The following is a 20,849-nucleotide window of genomic DNA, read 5'->3' as shown; positions in this document are numbered from 1 at the left end:
TTTTCTTAGCACATAGAGAAGAGTAATAATGTTTGTTCAACTCCTGCCCCATTACTGTTGACCTCAAAGCTAACGTGGCTTAAACAGCAGATGGCACAGTGCCATGCTAATAGGTCTGAGTCTTTCAGGCAGACAGGAAACCCTGCAGAAGTTAGCTCCTTATCTCATTTTACTCTGTGCTGGCTCTGATGCCAGAGCTAATGGTTAACAAGCACCCACACAGCTTGTACTGTGGTGGAGCAGGGAGTTTGAGTCCAGGCCAGGTGGGCTTTGCTAACACATCCCCATCCATTTTTATTCATTACGCCAAAGCCAGACTCATGGAAAACATTTGCTGGAAAGTAAAGATTATTCACATGGCTATTAAGGAATTCAAGTGGTTCTTTATTATTTGGTATTCAGAATGTCACACTACACTTAGTCTATTTAAAACAGATGTCAGATGTTTCCAGCAACGTGCTTGACATGAAAACAAAGCGACAAACCGACACAGAGGAGGCTATGCTAACTATGGGATGGCATATGCTAAGCCAGTTGTTGGGCCAACTTGAATCCTGACAGAGTGAGACAAGACCCTGATGCAGAGCAGATGGCCTCTATACCAAAATAAGTGAATGAACAAATAATAACTGGATGAATATGATTTCATAGTGGTACCCATGTTTCATCTTAACAAACCAAGTAACATGATCAGGGTAGCTGAGGGCTGGGGTCCACTTACAACTGCACCACTGTGCAGCCAAAGCAATATTCAAATCCATTTTACTGTTGTTTTTCCTTTCATGTTTTTCTTGGTGTAGCACACAATGGAAGCACCGGGAACTTGTGCACCCCCAGTACTATACCGGTAAAAGAGATTATTTATAATTTAATTATGAAGAACATCTGAGAAATGTTCTGTATTTCTTTTCAACTTACCAAACCAAAAACATTAATGGACAGCTCCCCCCAAAGTTTCAGTAATATTCAATCACTGTGTTAACCCTTTTTAAAAGGTACCAATAGAAAACAAAATGAATTGTCTACAGAAAGTTTCAGTGGACCCACCCATAATTACTGCAACAATCATGACCATTGCTCCAAACTACAATTGCACAACCCAAATCTCCAATCATTGCATCTGGCTGTTAGCTAGCAATGACTCAGCACTTTTATTAATAAAGCAATAACATAAAACTAAATAACACAAGATTGTTTTAAAAGCTTACCCCAAATGTTTTCTCTCAAAATGACTCTTGTGATTGAAAGTAGAAACATAAAAAAGGTGCTCTTCTGTTATCTTCATTGATTAAAATTTAAATCATTAGAGGCAAAGCTGGGCGCAGTTGCCATTTTAGGAAAATTATGTTTAATGAATCTCTGTTTTCAGAGAAGCCGTATGAATTAATGATCTAATCAAATAAATTACAACTGAGATGAGTTTAATGAATATCAAATTCCTCTTAGGAGTGGTTAGCTAAGGCAGCAAGTCAAACCAGGGTTTAGCAACAGAAACATGCAGACAAAGACTATTTCATTAAAGAAAAATGGGAAGGCTTAAAGTTTCAACATGACTGTCAAAAGAAAAGGTAAACAAACAGGATTCAACACACTGAAGCCTGACGGAGCAGGTTAGCACTTAAGGCTCTCTGTCTTGATTTGTTGGAACACTTGACTCTTTGGTTAACTGTCACTGCTTTTATAAACTTCTCTGGCCAACCATGGAACTAAATACAGAAAATAGACTGTTGAATAATGCTGCTCAGTCTGAATGCAGTTTTATCCCCATCACTCTGCCTAACTTAATGTCCAGTCAACAGAACTATATGATTGGCCAGATATCCTTAACTGAGCTGTAAATTGTAACTGTGAATTCCTGTATGACATGTTGAAAGTTTTAGTTTTAATTTTGGTTTAATGCTTCAAGCTAAGCATCGTGTCAGAGTTCCTAAAATTTAAAATTCAAATTTAGACAAAAAGTGTTTGACTTTTTTCCTTTTTGCAGATTGGTCCAAAACATTGGTTGTAGTTCACATAAACTCATAATAAGTGTTATTAATCCCAGTTTATGAATACATTCATTAATTTATATTTTTTGCAACATCTATTTTTTCTGGATTGGACTTGTAAGTACTGGTACATCTTTTCAGCCTGCGTTTCTCTGCTTTTCCTCTGCTGTTTATGTTCTTGAAGTCAGTCAGGTCTTGCTTCAGATCTGTATAGCCCCTGATCTTCTTTCTCTTCTCTAAACAGTAATTCAAGAGTTTGTGTGACTGCTGTTTGTCAAAATAGTGGCTGAACAACCATGCATTGTAAGTTTGATGTATAGTTAATGTTAAACAGCAAGTTTTGTGGAAACCCTAACGTGTGGGTCCACTTTTGTCTAACTTCACCTTCTTCAATACTCTTAGAAAAAATAGCTAACCCAGAAATACAAACTCAATTGGTACATCTTTCCAGGCATCACTAATAGCCATTGTGTTTTGAATTTGCAGAGTTTCCTTAAGCCCTGTTTCCACCGAGTGGACCAGTTTGGGTAAGTACAGTTTGGTATGGGTTGGATCCTGTTTTCATTTTTACTGCCAACCAAGCCCTTCTTGGTATACGGCATGTGGGCCAAATGTCCATAGCCATGTCAGCCACCTAACATCATGACAGTATAGCAGCAAAACACAGTATATCCAGTTAATGAGTCCAATTAAGAAAGAAAAACGAGATAGAGTTCCGTTTTGACAGCAGTATCACTGTGTTTCAGGATGCTATTTTCAAACAAAAAGAAAGGTATCTTCACAAAGTCGACTGGAGATTTGAACTTGGCAGGGAGATCCATCCATCCATCTATTTTCTATATCACCTATCCTGCTCAGGGTAGCAGGTGACTGGAGTGCATCCCGGCTGTCTCAGGACGAGAGGCGGGGTACACCCTGCACTGGACGCCAGTCAATCGCAGGGCTTGGCAGGGTTATATGATGTTCTTTATTACCACCATCACACAGAGGGCGACGATCCTTTCAACCAATCAATGGAATGCAGAGTTTTTAGCTCTATCTTCTGGAGCTGGATTTGTATGCCTGGCACCCCAATAAAACGGTACCAGCAAGTGGGACGGTACGGGTCGGTAATTTGGGGACCTGCCTCGGCCTTAGTCAAAGGAGATGGCACAAAATGTGTGCTGTACCAAATCAAAACAAACTGAACTCCTTGTTTCCTTGCTTGTTTCTTATATACCTTGATATCATGACCGTGGTTTTCTCCTCTTTGATCCAGCTCTTGTGAGTTTTTCATGGTCATAGCCCTCAGACACCTTGACCTCAATAGTATCTCACTCCCTCTCATCTCGACATGTAGGTTACAGGCAAAAGGCATGTGATAGATACACTTTACACACATCATGAGGATTCAGGGAAAGAAAGTAAGTTGATTTGTATAACCAGTATAAAGTGGGGTTTAATTCTAAGAGCATACTGATGAAATGAATTGGAAATCCATCAATCAATAAGTAATTTGCCAAGTGTGGTCACTGATGCACGGTTTCTCCACTAATAAGACAGCCATCACAGGCCCCAGTTTTCACATTTGTCAAATTCCTAATTTCACCAAAAATAGGATGGAGCCCAAACTCTGCAAAAATCTCATTACTGCTGAGCTCAGAGCAAACAAGCACAGCAGAGGAGATGTCAAGAGGCCATGCAATAAAAGCCGTCCCAGATGTAAAGAAGACGTCTCAGCACTATCCGGAGCTCGATAGAGACCTCCATCTGTCCAGCTGAGCTCCATTCATCCAGTCTAACTGAATCATCCTTATTTCTCTGTGCTGCAGCTGGCTCCTCCTACTTTCATTTCTGGTTTTCACTTCTTTAATCATTTTCTTTTCTGCTTTAAGTCTTTTTTCCACTGTCTCTGCATTTTTCAATTTTCTCATGTAATTACTTTTCCATCATTTTTCTTGTTTTGTCTTTATTCTTTTTACATCCTCCCCTTTCATTGACTTCTCTCATATCATTTACCATTTCCACTTTTCTCCTTTACTTTTGATCTTTCTTTTCTCTGTAGTTTTCTGTATTACCACTTTGCCCCCCCATGCCATTATATCATGTTACACTCTTCTCTTTTCACTCTCTTTCAAACTTTATACTCGCTAACTTTTCCATTTTATTAAACATTATCTCTCCTGCATCCTTCCTCTCCTCCATCACCTCATTTCCAATCCTTTTCTTACACAGTATCTGTTTTTTTCTCAGCCTATGCTCCTCAAGTAATTTCATTTTCAACATTACTTTTTATAAAAGACTCTTTTTGCTCAATATCTCTCCTTTATTTCCTAGTTTAACTCTCCTTCTTCCTTATTTCTTCACCTTTTCTACTTCTTGTTACCCTCCATATTCTTTGCTACCTTGTTTTTATTTCTTCTTACCTTCTGAGTCACCAATGCTGCAATGCTACTCCCCTCTATACAACTTGTCTGCATTTAAAACCCCATAGACTACTTACAACAATACCACAGTAACATTAGGCCCGCGGTGTGTTTATGGTGCCATAAAATCAGAATTGGAACATTACAACGGGATAAAAGCAGATGTTTTTTCACGCCTTAAGCACAGCTGAGCAAGGTGTTATACCTGGGCCGTAGGGACCATTGGCAAGGATAAACTACTTCCTCCCAAAGAGAGCCAGAGGAAGCCAGAGAGAAAGAGAGACTCTGTCTTTTTTAAGATTTGGATTCATCCCCCATCCCCTGTTGTGTAGCCTCATAAAAAAAGCTTGCCACACAATTTGCTTGATGTGTAGTTTTTGTGGCAAATGGCAACCAGCCCCCGTAGCTGGATGGATCTGCTGGAGTGGAAAACAGCCGATGAAAGGACGTAAGGGGAAAAAAAGCAGCAAAAAACAACAGTCGGATCAGATGAGATGAGAAATAGGACAGGGGGAGAACAGGGTTTTTGTGTTTGTTCCTCTGATAATCTACATTTTAGTCTGTTCTTTCAGATACTTTACAGGTGAGTAGATCTTAAGTTAATCAGCTCTTATTAACGTACTACCTCGGTGCGTTTTTTACATGTGAGGGCAACAGAATCTCATTGAAGACTCAGTCTGGTTCAGCTCCTACCTTTTCTGCCAGCGTTTTCCTATCATCTCTCTATTCATTTTTTTCCTTTTATATATTTTTAGTCTTGGCTCTATTGGGATTTTGTAACACTTTGCATACTCCTACCCAGCATTGACGAGCATGTGCCAAATGAAACTTCTTAACTGTGACAATTCAGTTATTATTTTCTATGATTTATTGGGCCATTAGTGTTTTTGAGCCATGACTTTTCTTGTGTGGACTCTACCACAATCCTCTCACACACCCAGCCATTATCACAAACACAGGCCATGCAAAGAAAGAAAAAATAGAAAGTAAAAACATATATATATATATATATATATATATATATATATATATATATATACTATCCTATTCATGTGCTTGCTGTGTTGAGTTTCCTCTGGATTAAAAATGCTATGTTGTGTTCTAGTTCTGTGAATAACTGGAGAAGTCATTTTGTAACTGTGTCAAACGTAAATACCAACTGCTGATGACGTAAATTCTAATTTGTTGTTAATGACACCAGTCTTGATGACCAGATGTGGCTGAGGACTGAAAGAGGTGATAGAAAAAACCCACCTGACATTTGGAGACGTTCATATCAGCTTTTTGGGCCTGACTCCAATCTGATTTTAGATATTAAAAACCTGCTGATAACCAATCAAAACTGCACATAGGTTTTTATGGTCATACAAACGGTGACACAATCTTTTTCATTTAGTCCAGCTAGCACTGCTGTAAAAGTCACATTTAACATGTTTTATGTGCTCTGCTGAATGAGATCCTACAAACTTGTGTTGATGCAATGCTGCACACTTAAACATGAGGCAATACTGTAGAGAACACAACACTCAGCGAGATTTTCAAAGGCAGTCCCTGGCTGCAAGAACAAGAACATAAATACTGGACATTAACTTAGTCCCTGTTTGCATGGTGTTTCATCTGAAAACGCTAAAATGCAGTGAAAAGAAATCTGTTTACATCGGAAACGCTGAGGGACTGAAGAGCCTGTAGGAAGCATGCTGGGCCTGTAGATGGCGCTATTACTGTCTTGTCCAGAAGCAGCTATTGGTAGATCTTCACCAAAGTAGAGTTGCTCTGATCATCTGGTGTATTGGTGAATACTAAGAGCAGGAGTGGGGCAACAGATGCACATTTTGTATAAAGACAGTCAGCAGATTCAGTAGATTGAGCAGCACAAGTACAATATGGTAGCCTGCAAGGATTGCAACAATGGTAATGTTTACTGCTGTATGCGCGAAGCGGAGTGTGACGTCAGCGTTTCTGCAAAAGACGCCGGCTGACTGATTACACGGCAACCGTGTCTGCAGCGTTTCAGAAAGATTCCTACTCTGGAGGCTGTTTTCAAAAATGTGTGTTTTAAGCCAGCTGGAATGCTGTTAACATGTAAACGTGAGGCCAAAACGCATCAATGCTTTTGAGTTTTACCATTGTTGTATAAACAGCCCCTTAGCTTTTTTTCACATAACATATCCCTTTTTTTCCCACTGATGTGGTCACAATTTCATCTGACCTTGATTTGAGTTTAAAAGTTTTCTGTTTTGTTGTTTTGATACAATAACACTTAAGCGAAATTACTCAGAACCACAGACGGTATAAAACTGTGGCTGCGTACATGTGACCTGAGCTGTGGCTCTGATTGGAAAATCAAACGATCCTAATAACTTCTAAACCTCAGAGTTAGAAAAAAATCACTCGCCTTACAGTGTATTCCGATAGTGAAATCAGCGTTTTAGACCCAAGACATTTTTTGAACCAGGCTGTAAATATGTTTTTAATGCGGTAAAAGTCTGTTTTCATTTTACGGTATTTCTGCATCCAGCCTCAAGTGGTTTCTGAACAGCAGCTTTTAGCACTTCCACATAGGCTTCATCTTTACTAACCGGATGTTGCCCCTTGCTCAGTACGCTCACTTACACTACAGCAACTGCACTGAGCTACCAGCTGTGCTCAGTGACATCTAATTTATATGTTCAGGTAAGATCAGCTCTGATATTGTTGTTGAGATGGGATCAAGAAACCTCTAATAACAATGAAAAAATCTAATGAAATGTTACAAATCAATAGTATCATGCCATCTGTCTGAAGAAATTTCTTCTACTGCTCAACGCTGTGGTTTCATGATCCCGGGGGTCATGATCCACCCAGGGACAACTTGTTAGCTGTTTTTATTCGTTGATTGAACTCCTGGTACCTGACAGGTGAACGTCAGACATGATTTATGAAGACAAAGCTGAAAATTGGGGTCTGCTGTCACATCATATACTGTTCATTTAAGGTTGTTTGCTGGACCTGCTTTGGTGAGAGAATGTCATCACTGCTGTCATTTTTGAAATATCTTTTTTTTCTACCTCTCACACTGAGATTCTGTATCACACCAATAAAAGAGTATTTGATCTCTCATTCTTTCTCTGATAATGCTACACAAAGATTTAGTTTAGTTCTTTAATGCATCAATTTACTGCATTAACCATATATTAATCTTATAATTATAAAGTTGTTCTCTGCGTTTTAGTATGGCCTGTATTCTTCTAATCCCTATACAAAGTGCAGTAACTGGGGACTACATCTGAATAAGAGCACATCCCACTTTGTGGACGTTTTATGGCCATCGATGCTGCCATTGAGTTTTACTATCACCACGGACACAGCTTTCATTGTTCAATAAAACCAATGAGGTGTAAGCACCAAAGCCAGCAGGAGCTGCTTGTGCTGTTATAGGTCAGGTGTAAAAGGTCAGCATGTTGTTACATCCACATCAGCCTGTCCTTTACTTAACCTGCCCCAGTTCACTTCCAGTTCAGTGTGCATCTATCAGTGTATGGCCATTTTTATTGCACTATCACCAAGCACTACTTGATTCTGATTGGTCAAAATCTATTGAACACATTTATTTATTCTGAAAAGCAGAGGTTCCACATTGAACAATCTGACAGCATCTGAAGACATTAGGGGAACACATGTAGGTTTTTTTGACAAGTAGTCTTTATGTTTTTATTTGAACAGCTATGAGTTGAGATTGATGTTAATGGCTGACCAGTAAGCAGCAGAGAAAAGAAGATGAAAAGTTCAGCAAGGGCAGATCTTTTTCTTCACCTGAGAAAAATGGGGAAAGTTGAAGTTCATGTTTAGACTCTACCATGAATAAAGGTGTCAAATTTTAAGTACATTTCATCCGTATGTTGGCTGGTATGAATTCTGATGTCATGGAAACACTACCAACTGCCTCAACTGTGAAACGCTGTCAGAATGAATTATTTAAACTATTTTATTCAATGCTGATCATCTCTTTTTTTTCTTTTGTACATTTAGCTGGCAGCTGGGTTATAGGTGGTATAATATGTAGTAAGCCAGTGGTTTAGAATCCGTCACCCTGCATTTTCACCCTACAGCAGAGCTCCAAGGTAAACTTTATTTACAGGCGCCAAGTGGCGACCTCTGGCCTAAAAATATGAGACAATGTGGAAGTGCTAAAATCAGCAGTTCATGGAGAGTCTGCCTGAGGCTGGCTCTGAAATACAGGAAACCACATACACATCAAGCCATAAAAAGTATTAATATAAAAAATAAATGTATTGAAAAAAAGCAAAAAATAATAAAGAAAGAAACAGCAGAAATAAACATGTTTACAACATTGTACAAAAAATGTCTCCTGTCTGAAATGCTCATCTGTCTAACGGCACAAGCTGTACATAGGGTAAACGTTTTTCCTGACTAACTGACTAATGAGCATCCTATAAGCCTTGTTTCCTTTGTCTAAACCCCAAAGTACCGACCCTTACGGTCCCACTTTTTGGTGCCCTTCTGTTGGGCTGCCAGACATACTGATCAAACCCCCGAAGGTGGGGCTAGAAACTGTGAAGTCTGTTGATTGATGGAAAAATAATTGTCACTTATCATGCAACAACACTTAACCCTACCAAGTTTAAATCCAGTTGACTTCGTGAAGATAACTTTCTTTTTGTTTGGAAAATGGTGTCACCAAACAGCGTGCTCTTTGTTCACTGTATCATGTTTTTTGTTGGATTTATTAGCGGGGTATACTGTTTTGTGCTGCTATACCACAACGCCTTTACGTAGCGGCTATCAGCATTGACATACTGCCACCAAGAAGGGTATGGTCGGCTGTGAAAACAGAAACCGAATCAGGCTCTAAGTACCTGATCCGTACCAAACTGTACTGATCCATCCCAAATCTCTTGGTGGAAACGGGGCCTGAGATGTTGGTGAGGAGGCTTTCAGCCCACCCCATCCAGTATAGCCTCTGATGATTTGCGTAAAAGCTCTGTATCATAAAGAAATGGGTGAAGCTGAAGTGTCTAATGTGAAGTTGTATAAGGTGCAGTCTGCGTTATCTAGAATTGTTTCATGACATGAAGACTCAAGGTACCTTTCCTTTTGTTGTAATGGATTGTGACAGACAAGTGTCCCTCCTCTGTCTACAGCTGTGGGCTGGCTCCAAGTTAGATCAAAGGAGTTTGGACCTTCTGGTCTTAGAGATAAGAGAAACTCCTATGAGTAGTATAAAAGGAGGCGGTGTACTGACAATCAGGAAGAGACTATACTGACAGTTGTCTTCCGAAGCTTCCATGGTGCTTGTTTGATGCTGGTGTTGTTCTGTGTTTTAAAATTATTACCTTACAAGCAGACCAGTGTCACAAAGTTCCCTTTACATCTCCACATCACAAATGTTCAGATACTTCAACGTAACAGGGGCTATGTCCATTTATTATACAGTCAATGCAACATTTCTACACTTAGTCGACCAAACCAAGTTTGAGGCAGGCCAAATGATACATTTTGACACCTCTGGCTATCACTGATAGCTTTAAATTAACCCTACACTTAACGGTGTGTATTAATCTCATGGTCCTCTCATTAATCGGACTAAGGGACTAGGGATGGGTACCGAATTAGGTACTTTTATAGGTACTGACCAAATTCTTTCATAAGCACCGGGTACCAATAAGGGATAGATCGATTATCGGCTGGGCTGATAATCAGGGCCGATATTTGGCATTTTGAGGCATATTGGTACCGGCCTTTTTTTTTTTAATCCATTATGAGAAACAAATTCAAAACTCCGCTGTCTGCAGTCACTACTGAATCTCCAGCACTGTCCCACCCACAGTAGCATCTGATTGGTTACAAGCAGAGCCATGGCTTTGGTAACAGCCAATCAGCAGTGCATTTATTACTGTAATTGCAGTTGTATTGAAATTTTGGAAAACTTTAGCTATTTTTTTTAATGTTTTCATTTAACTTTATAAAACATGCTGCTTAGCCTGGGAGCTGTTTAATAAACTCATGCTTAAAGGTATTTGGATGCAGTTATGTGTCGGAGTTCGTACTATTCAAAATTTTGACACCAATATTTTCATTTGCAAATTAATAACAAATAATCTGTATCAGTATTGGCCCTGAAAAAAACACATTGGTCTATCTCTAGTCCAGATTCACGTAAAATCAAAAGGTATCACGTTTAGGTACCTAAATGCATCATTGACTGTGGGGGACTGGAAGAGTAGGCGATTTTTCTTACTGGACATGAACACAGCATTGCAAGGTTATATAAAGGGTACCATATCGTTTCACATGTCAAAGGTACCCATCTCTATAAGGGACACAATTGGCTTTAAAGAAGCTTAATGAAAATATTCTCTGCTTTAGCTACTTTGGTGTCATAACCTTTATTCTACCTTCCTTAATAAACTTCCCAGCATGGCACCGAGATGCTGAAGGTGATTATTTACACTTCAGTAAATGTTCAGAGGGCGTTACTACAGTGTCAGACTGGGCAGTAGGCCTGCCGTCTAAAGGAAATATAATACTTAAGCAGGCAAACTGGTGTTAAAACAGCGGTACTGTATCAGTAAACATCTGCTGGTTTCAAGTGTCCTTGAGCAAGACACTGAATCCCTGTGAGCTGCAGCAGTACTGCTCTGCAGCTGACACCGACTTCCCGCTGGGAGCAGAGGTGGGCTGGGTCTTCGTGGCTGGATCAATACAGAATCAAGTTATACAACTATGGCAATTGAGATGCGCAGAGTATTATATATCCAAGAGGTCAACATGATCTGGAGGATACGCCTGTAAAAGCTATAAACCGTCACTCTCTCATCCATCTGTTTACACAGAGAGCCGAATTCATGCTATGAAAATACATTTAGCATCTGTCCCTATGCCCAAAAGCATTGTGGGGGTTTCAGAGATGTCAGTGTGCAGCAAATCAATAAGCTCTTACTGAACTTGAATGTAAGACTCCTGTCTGTGACAATAGGGCCGGTCTTCTCCTGCCTGTCTGTCTTTCTTTCCCCTCCCTTCCTCTTTTCCCCACTTGCCATTTGCTTCTCTCCTTTTTTCCCTCTTCCTCCGTCACTGTCTCTTTTCTCATCTTCTCTGTGTTTGGGTAATGAAAAAAAAAAGCTGAATCAATGGGTTGCTTCTTTGTGCCAGCGGAGGTGTTGAATGGAAATCAATTGGCTATCTAAAGACAAGAGGGCTGCAAAATAACACCAGGAAAAACAAAAATGACTTCGGCACTTAATATCGGAGGAAAACAGAGGACAAGAGAGCCAGAGGGAGCAGAGGAGGATAAAAAGACAGGAAAGACTTTAAGTGTGTGAGCGTTGGGTCATAAAAGACTTTTTAACCACTTATCCTTCGTGGCCCTACAGGATTGTTTTTGGCCACTATGAGTTCCAACTGAACACTTTCCACAAAGAATCGTAGAGTCTTTTGGTTTTCAGTATCTATGTATGCTCTTATAAGATAATATCATAAAACGCTCAAAGGCTTTGTGATGCCTTTAAAGATGGAAAGAAGAGAAAGAGAAAGGGAGGGAGAGCAGTTATCTTGATGTGAAAAGCTATGCCATTACATTTAAGAGAAAGACATCTATGCTGCAGTCTCTGAATGAGGTTAAGTGCTGATAAATTATGAACAGAGATTAGAAATATAAAAGGAGGATAATACCTCCAGATTCTCACGCTACTGATCGCTGTTTTTTGATTATACGTTCACGTCTTCACAGAAAGAGAACCACAGTGAGAGATCAAGCATATCAGATTCAAAGCTTTAAAGCATTGAAATCAGTCTTCAGAGATGAGTTTAATAACAAGCCAAAGCACTGTCATCATCGCGACCCAGACGGTCAATTTCAATGCTCCCTCAGCTCTTGATGATGATGAAGTATGTATGAGGATTAGCAGCGATATGAAATGCAGATAATACCGGACGTTTTTCCCAACGAAAAGCTCCGTGTGTTTGTTAATTCCTCCACCCTCTATTTCACTGGAGTAAATATTTAGCTCAAATAACAATCATTCCCTGTGAGATCGATGTAATCTGTGTAATCCTGAGCAAACAGCAAAAGTCAAGAAGCCCAGCACAGCTCTCCCTGTCAAGGCCGTCCTGGTGAGTCAGCACAAGAGCGAGTGCTGCCTTGCAGCCCGGTTTGTCTGGGGATCACAAACTTTCTTGCAGCACCGTTTGCTTTCCAGCCCTTTTAAAAAATCTGTTTTGGTGCAATTTCCTCTGAAATGAATGTGCATCTGTGCCTTGATGCAGTACAGCAGAAAAAGATAGTCTATAAACATTCTTAAAAACAAATTTTCATGGTCTACAGAGACAGTGTTTTTAATGCTTAAGAGTTGCTTGTATTTACAACCCTTTGAGGATATTAGAGAACAAAAATGTCCTCCACCAAAACATGCTATAAGACACAACAGACTACTACTTTTTGGGACTAATTTTAGTCCGTTTAGTGTTTAGAAAATAACAAATATCTATTTATTTATTTATTATTTTAACCCTTGAAATGTCCATTTGAGGGTCATAATTTTTATTGTAAAAAATTACGCATAGAATAAGTTGTTTTCCATACAATAAATCTTAGAAGGCTGTTTTTTTGTCATATATATATATATATGAATATGGATCTAACATTTATTTAAATGGTAATAAAACTGATTTTGATGCATTGTTAATTTTTTTCACAGTCAAATTTAAACTTACTACCCTTTCAAAACACAAGAGGACCAAAATCTCCCCTTCAAAAATTGTTAAAAAAACAAAACAAGTTTATTTTTTTCTAATCTTTTTGTCCTTTAATTTTGAAAAAGGGAAGTAAATTAAGAAACTGACACTGACAAAAAAAAAGTAAAAAAAACATTAAAATCAGTTTTTTTATTTGTGACATGTATATCAAAAAATCAGTTTTATCATTTTGTTCCTCTAAATAAATAAATAAATTCCTAGCCTCTTAACATTTATCATATGGAAAGTAACGAATTTTGTGTGTAATTTTAAAAATAAAACTGGTGACTTCATGTTATTGGATGGGCATTAAAAGGGTTGAAACACTAAAATTATTCAATATTTGATATATATCCCAGGGATTAAAGTTGATTGATTTGAGGAAAAAGTAATACAAAAATATTAATCTGTTACATTTTTAAAGAAGTTTTTGGTAGATGACATTTTTGTCCTATTATAGCCTTGAAGGGGTGTTGATTTGCCCCACGTGTATTAGTTACCTCTGGAAATATTTGAAACTTTAATTTTAAGATTTTGCATGGATAAAAAAATAAATAAATAAAAATATCAAAATTTCTCTCTATGTGGTAACACAACAAAATTAAGAAAGAACTGAGTAAAATGTTAACTGAAAGGACAAAAATGTCCCTGATTACCCCTGAGGGTTAAAGAAGAAAGCTTGCTGTTGTTCATCTCTAGGAATGAAAACTGAACTTGTTTTTAAAAACTGATTTCCAAACCAAACAGTCTTTTACTTATTTTCATTCGCTGTTTCTCTGAAGTGTCTTTCTTTGTAGTGATTGTTCTACCTGTAACCAAAATTTTAGTTGGAGCGAAGCACTGAAGCACACTCATCGTTCTCCTCTTCCTTGTAGTGCCCTTGTTAAAATCTCTCAGCGTCCCTGAAACATCTAGTGTAGCCCCCGCCAAGTGCCCGTCATGAGCTCTTCAAGCATCCTGGTAAAGCTCTTGGAGTGCCCTTTGTGGAAACCTTGTTGTGCACGAGTAGTGACAGGATCCCAACAGGATAATTAAAGTTGCATCCCATCCCCTGTAATCTTATCCATACAGCTCAGACTCTGGTAATACTCTACCTCCACGTTGGCCACATATGGTTCAGCTTTCATTGAGAGAACAGTCAGACTCTAATGTGTTAAAAGGTGACGAAGTGTTACCTGTAAACCAGTGAGTCATCTTGGCTCCCGTTGTACTGTATCTGGAACATCCTGATGCCGGGAATAGTCCTCTGGAAGTTGAACTTGATGAGGGCTGTTGATGACGTAGCCTCAGCTGTCACCACCCTCTTATCCACACCACCCTTCACGTCTCCCGTCACATTGCTCCCATTGGCCCCGCCTCGGGTTGACGTGGAAATGTCGGACGATCCTGGATCAGGCTCCTGGATGTTGTTGGTGTTATTGGAGATGTGAGGGAGTTTGATAATCACCAGGTCCACTGTTTGATGGGCTTCACCAGCAGGGTTGGAGGAAATGCAGGTGAAGGAGCCTGTGTCTTTCACAGTGCTGATGAGGATGTCCAGCGTCCCATTAGTGTAGACCAGTGTTCTTGAGGAGTTGGATACCAGCTTTCCCTCAGGAGAGATCCAGTGGATGGCTGGCTCTGGGTCACCTCTGGCTTTACACCTGTGAGGAAAACGCAGCGCAGAAATATCAGTCACTGGACAGAATGAGGTCATGTGTGCAGGAGGAGGAAACTGCTCAAGGCTGATTCCTGGGTTCTCCATACGTTCTCTCTCAGACTGGGAGATAAAAAGGAGTGAACATAATGAGGGTTTCTGGTGTAAACATGGGTTCAATTTAGAATTTTTCTTATACAGAGGTCAAGTCTTTGAATTACAACGGTAACCGAATCTGTAGCACATTTTGACCACCAACATATCTTTCTATAACCCACTGGGACACAAAAGCACCTATATATGAGATATGAGATTTATATATATGAGATTTCACTTTTACACTGATAAAAGATCGAGATCAAGGCTCTGCAACCTGTGGCTCTGGAGCCTCATGCAGCTCTTTCACTCTTTTGAAGTGGCTTCTTGTAGCTTTACAAAAACAATTATTGAAATGAAGAATTTTTATTTTTCTTACAGAGGATGGATTAATTTAACTGCCACAAGCCAGCAATATACATGCTTAATATGGAAAAGAAATTGGTAAACAACAAAAAATGATGAGTTGAGAAATATTGTCAATATATGGTATCCAATTCAAGAATTCTTTCAATTTTTTTTTTTTGCAAATTCATATATTTTTTTTAATTATATATACATAATTATAAAAATATATGAATTTGCAAAAAAATGAAAGATTTTTTTTAAATTAAATTATTAATTAATTCATTTTATTTTATTCATTTATTTTAATTTATTTTATTTTATTTTTAGTAATTTATTTTGTGAAGTACGTATGTCAAAACTACCAATAATATCTGCATATTTTTTTTAAACCAAAGGTTGACATTATATTTCATTATAGTTGCTCTATGAGACAGTTGCAAGGGGTGTCGTTGACAACAGCTAAATGTAACTAACAAAGTAACTTATAATTTTACTTAGTTTCTTATAAAATCAAGTAATCAGTGAAGTAACTAAGTGACTTTTAAAGGAGTAATCAGTGATCAGATTACTTTTTTAAGGACACTGGCAAACATATTGTCAAATAAGAGCTGTGAAACTACTGTATTCCTTTTTTGTTTTTAATTTAAGATGAATTGCATGACTGTTGTCTGTTGTCTGGTAGTGTGATCATTAGTTAACATTTTTAAAGGAGGAAGCAGCTTCACCTTTAAAGTTAATGAAAGTAACTGAGCTGTTTTTTATAACTGTTTATAGTTCTGAAAATAACAGGATACTGTATTTTCTATCCAATCCAAAGAACAGGCCCTTATCAGAAAGAAAAAAAAAACAGGTCCAATGAATATGTCAGCGGGGCATCTGTGCATGCAGTTCAAAGCACTGAATGGGACGTTGAAATAGATGAAAATTTCAGGTCACTTGAACCTGATTATCTCTACTTATACCTTCCATATGAGGCGAGGACAAGACGCACCAAAGGAAACAGGATAATGGCATCTGATTGATTTCCTTAGCCTTTCTTTACTCAGTTTCATTATTATTCCATATTTGAAAACACAACATCTATCATGATTGGAAGTGTGTGACCAATATATATGCAAATGAAGTAATCATCAGCTCTAAGGCCTGTTGTTGTCTTGATTTACTTTCATCCTCCTTAAGATCTTTGCCTGATTTCTTTATCTTCAGCTTCAGTAGACATTGAAATGTGTTTCATGTATCCCTGAGCAGCTTGGGAACACAATTTACAATAAAAACTCTGTCAGTCTGAGTATTTTCATTAATTTCTCTTTAGGTATGTGGTTAAAAATGAGTGAAGATTGTTTAAGGATGGATATAATGACACTTAGTTGCTTGTCTTTGTAATATTTTCTGTTCATCTCAGTAAAATCAGATACCTGAGTGCAACTCTCTGCCCTTCAAGCACCCTCATCTCATGGGAGTATCTGGTGATGAGAGGAGGTTCACAGAGGAACTCCTCTTCAGGAATGGACCAGAAGTATCTGCCAGAGAGGTGCTGGGGGGACGCACACGTCTCCAGGTCATCCTCCCTGTTCAGTCTCCGCAGCCACAGGAGCTCACAGTTACAGTGGAGAGGGTTCCCGCCAAATGACAGGGCAAAAGACGTGGAGGTCATGATCCCTGAAGTGGCCAGGACCTGGAAGTGTGAGACGGTGTAAACAGTTATTAGCCATGTTAAATGTTCCTGTCCAGAAACACCGGGCAAAACACTTGGTTCCACACATTCAGATGTTGTTATTAAATCAGTATCATTACTCTCTTTATTGTCATTGGCTGTTTAAGTATTTGTTTATAAGAGCTTGAGCGTAGAGTTGATCATTTTCTTTCCATTTATATAGCATAATCAATGTCAGTTGTAAATTATACCACAATGGCCATAAAATTAAAGGAACACATCATAAATCTGTTGTCCCTCTGCCTAAGCTAAAGTTCAAAATTTTAAGACCAGTTAAATAATTGCACAAATTTATGTTTTGTTTTTTTTTTTTTTTCTATTGTTGGGTCTTAAAAAGGTTATAAGTTTGTTAAATTTAAAAATGAGAAATGGGAGTGAGTAGGGATGGGTACCTGATTAGGTACTTTAATGGATACCGACCAAATTCAGTCAAAAGTACCAGGTACCAAGTCATGTAAAATCAAAAGGTACCATGTTTAGGTACCTAAATGCATCATTGTGACTGTGAGGGAGTGGAAGAGTAGGCATTTTTCCATGCTGGACATTAACACAGCATTTCAAGGTTATATATTTAAGAATAAAACATGTTAAACTGAAAAGAAATATTCCTAAACAAATCAATATTCTTTCCCACATAAACACAAAAAAGTACCAAAAATTGGTACTGTTGAGTACTGGAACCATTTACCAGGTACCAGGCATCGGTACTGTATCATTTCAAATGTGACAGGTACCCATACCTAGGAGTGAAACTGATCAGCAGAACAAATGTTTAAGAGCACAGCCTTTGAAAACCAAAATCCAACAATGCAAAATGTTAATTTGTGTGACTTTTAAATTTGTCTCAAGATTTTAATCAGGTGTGTATAATTAAAACTTGTGACTTGAATTCAGTAAATTTCTATTTCCAGTTCTGTTGAAGGGTCGTAAGCTTTCTTGTTGTTGGATTTTTAAAGAGGGGCTATAATGCTTTTCTGTGTTTTAAACAGTGCTGGATGTCCATGCGTCGGATTTTCAGACTGCAACTGCATCTGTTTGTAAACTGCTAAAAAATTATCATGTATTCTGCACAAGATTTGCTGAAATTAAGGCAAACGGACCAGTACTTCTTGAGTGCTTTTCTTATCTGTGTGGCCACTCAAAACACTTCACACCACTGGTCATTTCACCCATCCATACCACACACTTGCATGTGACTGCAAGAGCTGGGATCAAACCCTCGACCTTTCAACTGAGAGAAAATGATTTTGAGTCACAGGTTAGCTCTAAAGAATTTCATGACAAGATGGAGGCACGGGCCTCAAACACCAAGGTCTGCCCATAGCTCTGACCCCGAGAGGCGTCCATAGGATTGGCCACTCAGAAGGAAGGAGAGTTTGTTAATCAGGAAGTCTCACAGAGACAGCAGCTAAAGTGAAGCATTCTTACACAATAATACCAGTGTAACAAAAAAAAAAAAATCTTTTTACAAAGTTCTTTATTTAATATTACTATAATTATTTTTTCCTACTGGATAAGTTCCATTTTTTTCTACTTTAGAAATATTAAGTGTTTTTATAAATTCACAGTAATTGTACTTAGAGACTACGGTTTAAACCAGAGTCAAATTCCTTGTATTCTTGAAGATACTTGGCGAATAAAGGTGATTCTGATTCTGATATACATTATTTTTTGTTATACTCCCTTTCAGCAGACTGTCTGCTACAATTTGGTGGTAGTTGCAGGTTTGTACCTTAATTTGTTACCTGACAGTGTTGGAAATTATGACCCAGAACATTATTCATATTCCAGATCTTAGTATCCAGAATATTGGTAGGATCTGGACTGTACTTTAACATCAGTCAGAAATTATGGTGACCTGTTCTTGCATTGCTTTGCAAAGCATTCCAACCATTTATCATGGAGTTCTGTACACATAATATGTGCATATATAGTGAAAACAGCCCTATCTCAGAATGATAAAGAGTCCTTTAAAAAAGTCCTGGATCCAGATGGTGATCCAGATCACCTCCAAAATCTAATAACTTTTTCCTTATCCCATTTTGGTCATTTCCTGAAAATTTCATCAAGATCCATTTGTTACTTTTTGAGTTATGCTGTTCATAAACAAACAAACTCTCCCAAAATCATAAACTCCTTGGTTGGAGGTAATCAGACAAAGCTACAAGGGCATCTCAAAGTCTGAAAAAGCACTTTGTCCCTTTTTGAGGTTATATTCATGAAATCTCTGAGAGTACCTGTGCTCGCTGGAAAAGCGGGTCTGGTGGCAGCTTCTGGAGTTTATTAGAGGTGACATCCAGTCGGTTAAGCTTCTGCAGCAGGGAAAATGTCCCCTCTGGGATGAAGTCCAACATGTTGTGGTCTAAACTCAACGTGTGGAGGCTCGTCATTCTCTGCAGGAATGAGAGAGAGGGAAAACAGAAGTCTGGATTATTCTCTTGATGTGATGTGATTCAGACACGAGGGGTTTAAGTTACTGACCTTCAATGTCGAGCAGTGATGATAAATAAACAGTGTTAGCATATTGATGTTGAAAATGGCTGTTCCCCAAATTACCCCACACTGCATCGATTCATCACACCCATCTCTGGAGACTTTTTGTGCTTATTCATCTAAAGTTCCAGCAAACTTTTTAAAGCAGATCCACAGAGGCCCAGACATCCATAATACATTTATAAAATAGCTTGTTTTCTGGCACAGAGTACAGGTAAAATGCAAGTGTCAGCTCTAAAACTGCTTTGAAATTGAAAGGGTTTTATTGACCGTCTGACTGAAGAAGATTTTCAATGTGGAGTCAATGAATAGACAGCTCAAACCCAAAAGGCTTTAAGACCTCATTATTTGAATTTTATATAATTGCCCGACGTTTAATGGGCTATCTATTATGCTGGGGTATGGCTTTGTAAAGGCCTCCAGCACTACAGTTTGCCTGCCAGTTTAAATAGATCCTGACCTGGATGGCCTCCCAAGGAATAGAATCCAGGTTATTGTAGCTGAGGTCTAATTCTTCCAGCGCCAGCAGGTCGTTGAACGCTCCCTGGTGGATGAGCACCAGCTGGTTGTTGTTCAGAATCAGGTGGTGAAGCTTCGACATCCCGCTGAATGTATCATTACCTATCCTTGTCAGTCTGTTACTGTAGATGAAAGAAACAGAGAATCCTTTAAAATCTAAAACCCTCTCCCTTGTGCAGTCTTTTTTCAAAGAGGATCTCATGTAATACCTTTATTATCACATATACATGCAGATCTTCAGGGTTAGATTCAAACATACCTGTTGAGGTGAAGCGCTCTGAGGTTTTCCAAATCAGAAAAGGCATAAGGTGTGATGTAGGAGATGGTGTTTCTGGATAATGTTAAGTCTACCAGCCGTGTCATGTTTGCAAAGTCTTTCCTCTTCACACTGAAAACACAAAGGGAAACAAGACATTGGTATCCACCATTTTCCAGTAACAGGAACAAGCATTTGAGTCACTACTCTTCTTTCCTGTGAGTTTTGCCCTTTACACCAGCGGTCCCCAACCTTTTTTGCGCCTCGGTTTAATGTCAGACAATATTTTCACAGACCGGCTCTTCTTCTGTCTCCTCGCTGGCTCTTTTACCCTGCCAAAAGAAACTTTCCAAATATGTTTGTTTTTTGTCCATTTTGCTAGCTTGGGGGGGTTTAGTGTCAATAATGAGTCATAGACGGGTATGACAGAGAGAATCCGGTCATGTTGCAAAATAAAACATAATTCAGTATCAGATAATAAATCAAACTGAAATAATGTAAGTTTAGTGTTTTTTCTGTGCAGCCCGGTACTAACTGACCCACGGACCAGTACCAGTCCACGTCTTGAGGGTTTGGGACCACTGCTTTACACTGTCTGTCAGTTCTGATGACTAGTAAGTGTTCTTCGATGAAGCATTCAGTGTTAGCCCAATTTGGTAAA

At 38.7% G+C, this 20,849-nt stretch overlaps 1 protein-coding gene across 1 annotated transcript in view; it reads right to left on the bottom strand.

The window, feature by feature from the left end:
- The window catches only part of lrfn5a (leucine rich repeat and fibronectin type III domain containing 5a), a 168,684-nt gene that overhangs the window by 12,435 nt on the left and 135,400 nt on the right, over positions 1-20,849 (bottom strand). The window contains exons 4-8 of the mRNA XM_074692287.1: positions 20,192-20,320; positions 19,874-20,054; positions 19,158-19,313; positions 16,622-16,881; positions 14,302-14,769 (exon numbers count right to left, since the gene is read on the bottom strand). Of these exons, the coding sequence (XP_074548388.1) occupies positions 14,302-14,769; positions 16,622-16,881; positions 19,158-19,313; positions 19,874-20,054; positions 20,192-20,320 (1,194 nt within the window). The remainder of the gene's footprint in view (positions 1-14,301; positions 14,770-16,621; positions 16,882-19,157; positions 19,314-19,873; positions 20,055-20,191; positions 20,321-20,849) is intronic.

Source organism: Halichoeres trimaculatus, unplaced genomic scaffold (assembly GCF_033239565.1).
Source record: "Halichoeres trimaculatus isolate MK-OKI-2021-1 unplaced genomic scaffold, fHalTri1.1 fHalTri1_scaffold_17, whole genome shotgun sequence".
NCBI lineage: Eukaryota > Metazoa > Chordata > Actinopteri > Labriformes > Labridae > Halichoeres > Halichoeres trimaculatus.
Note: the sequence above shows the minus strand (reverse complement) of the source record. Positions and strands in the feature narration are given on the sequence as shown.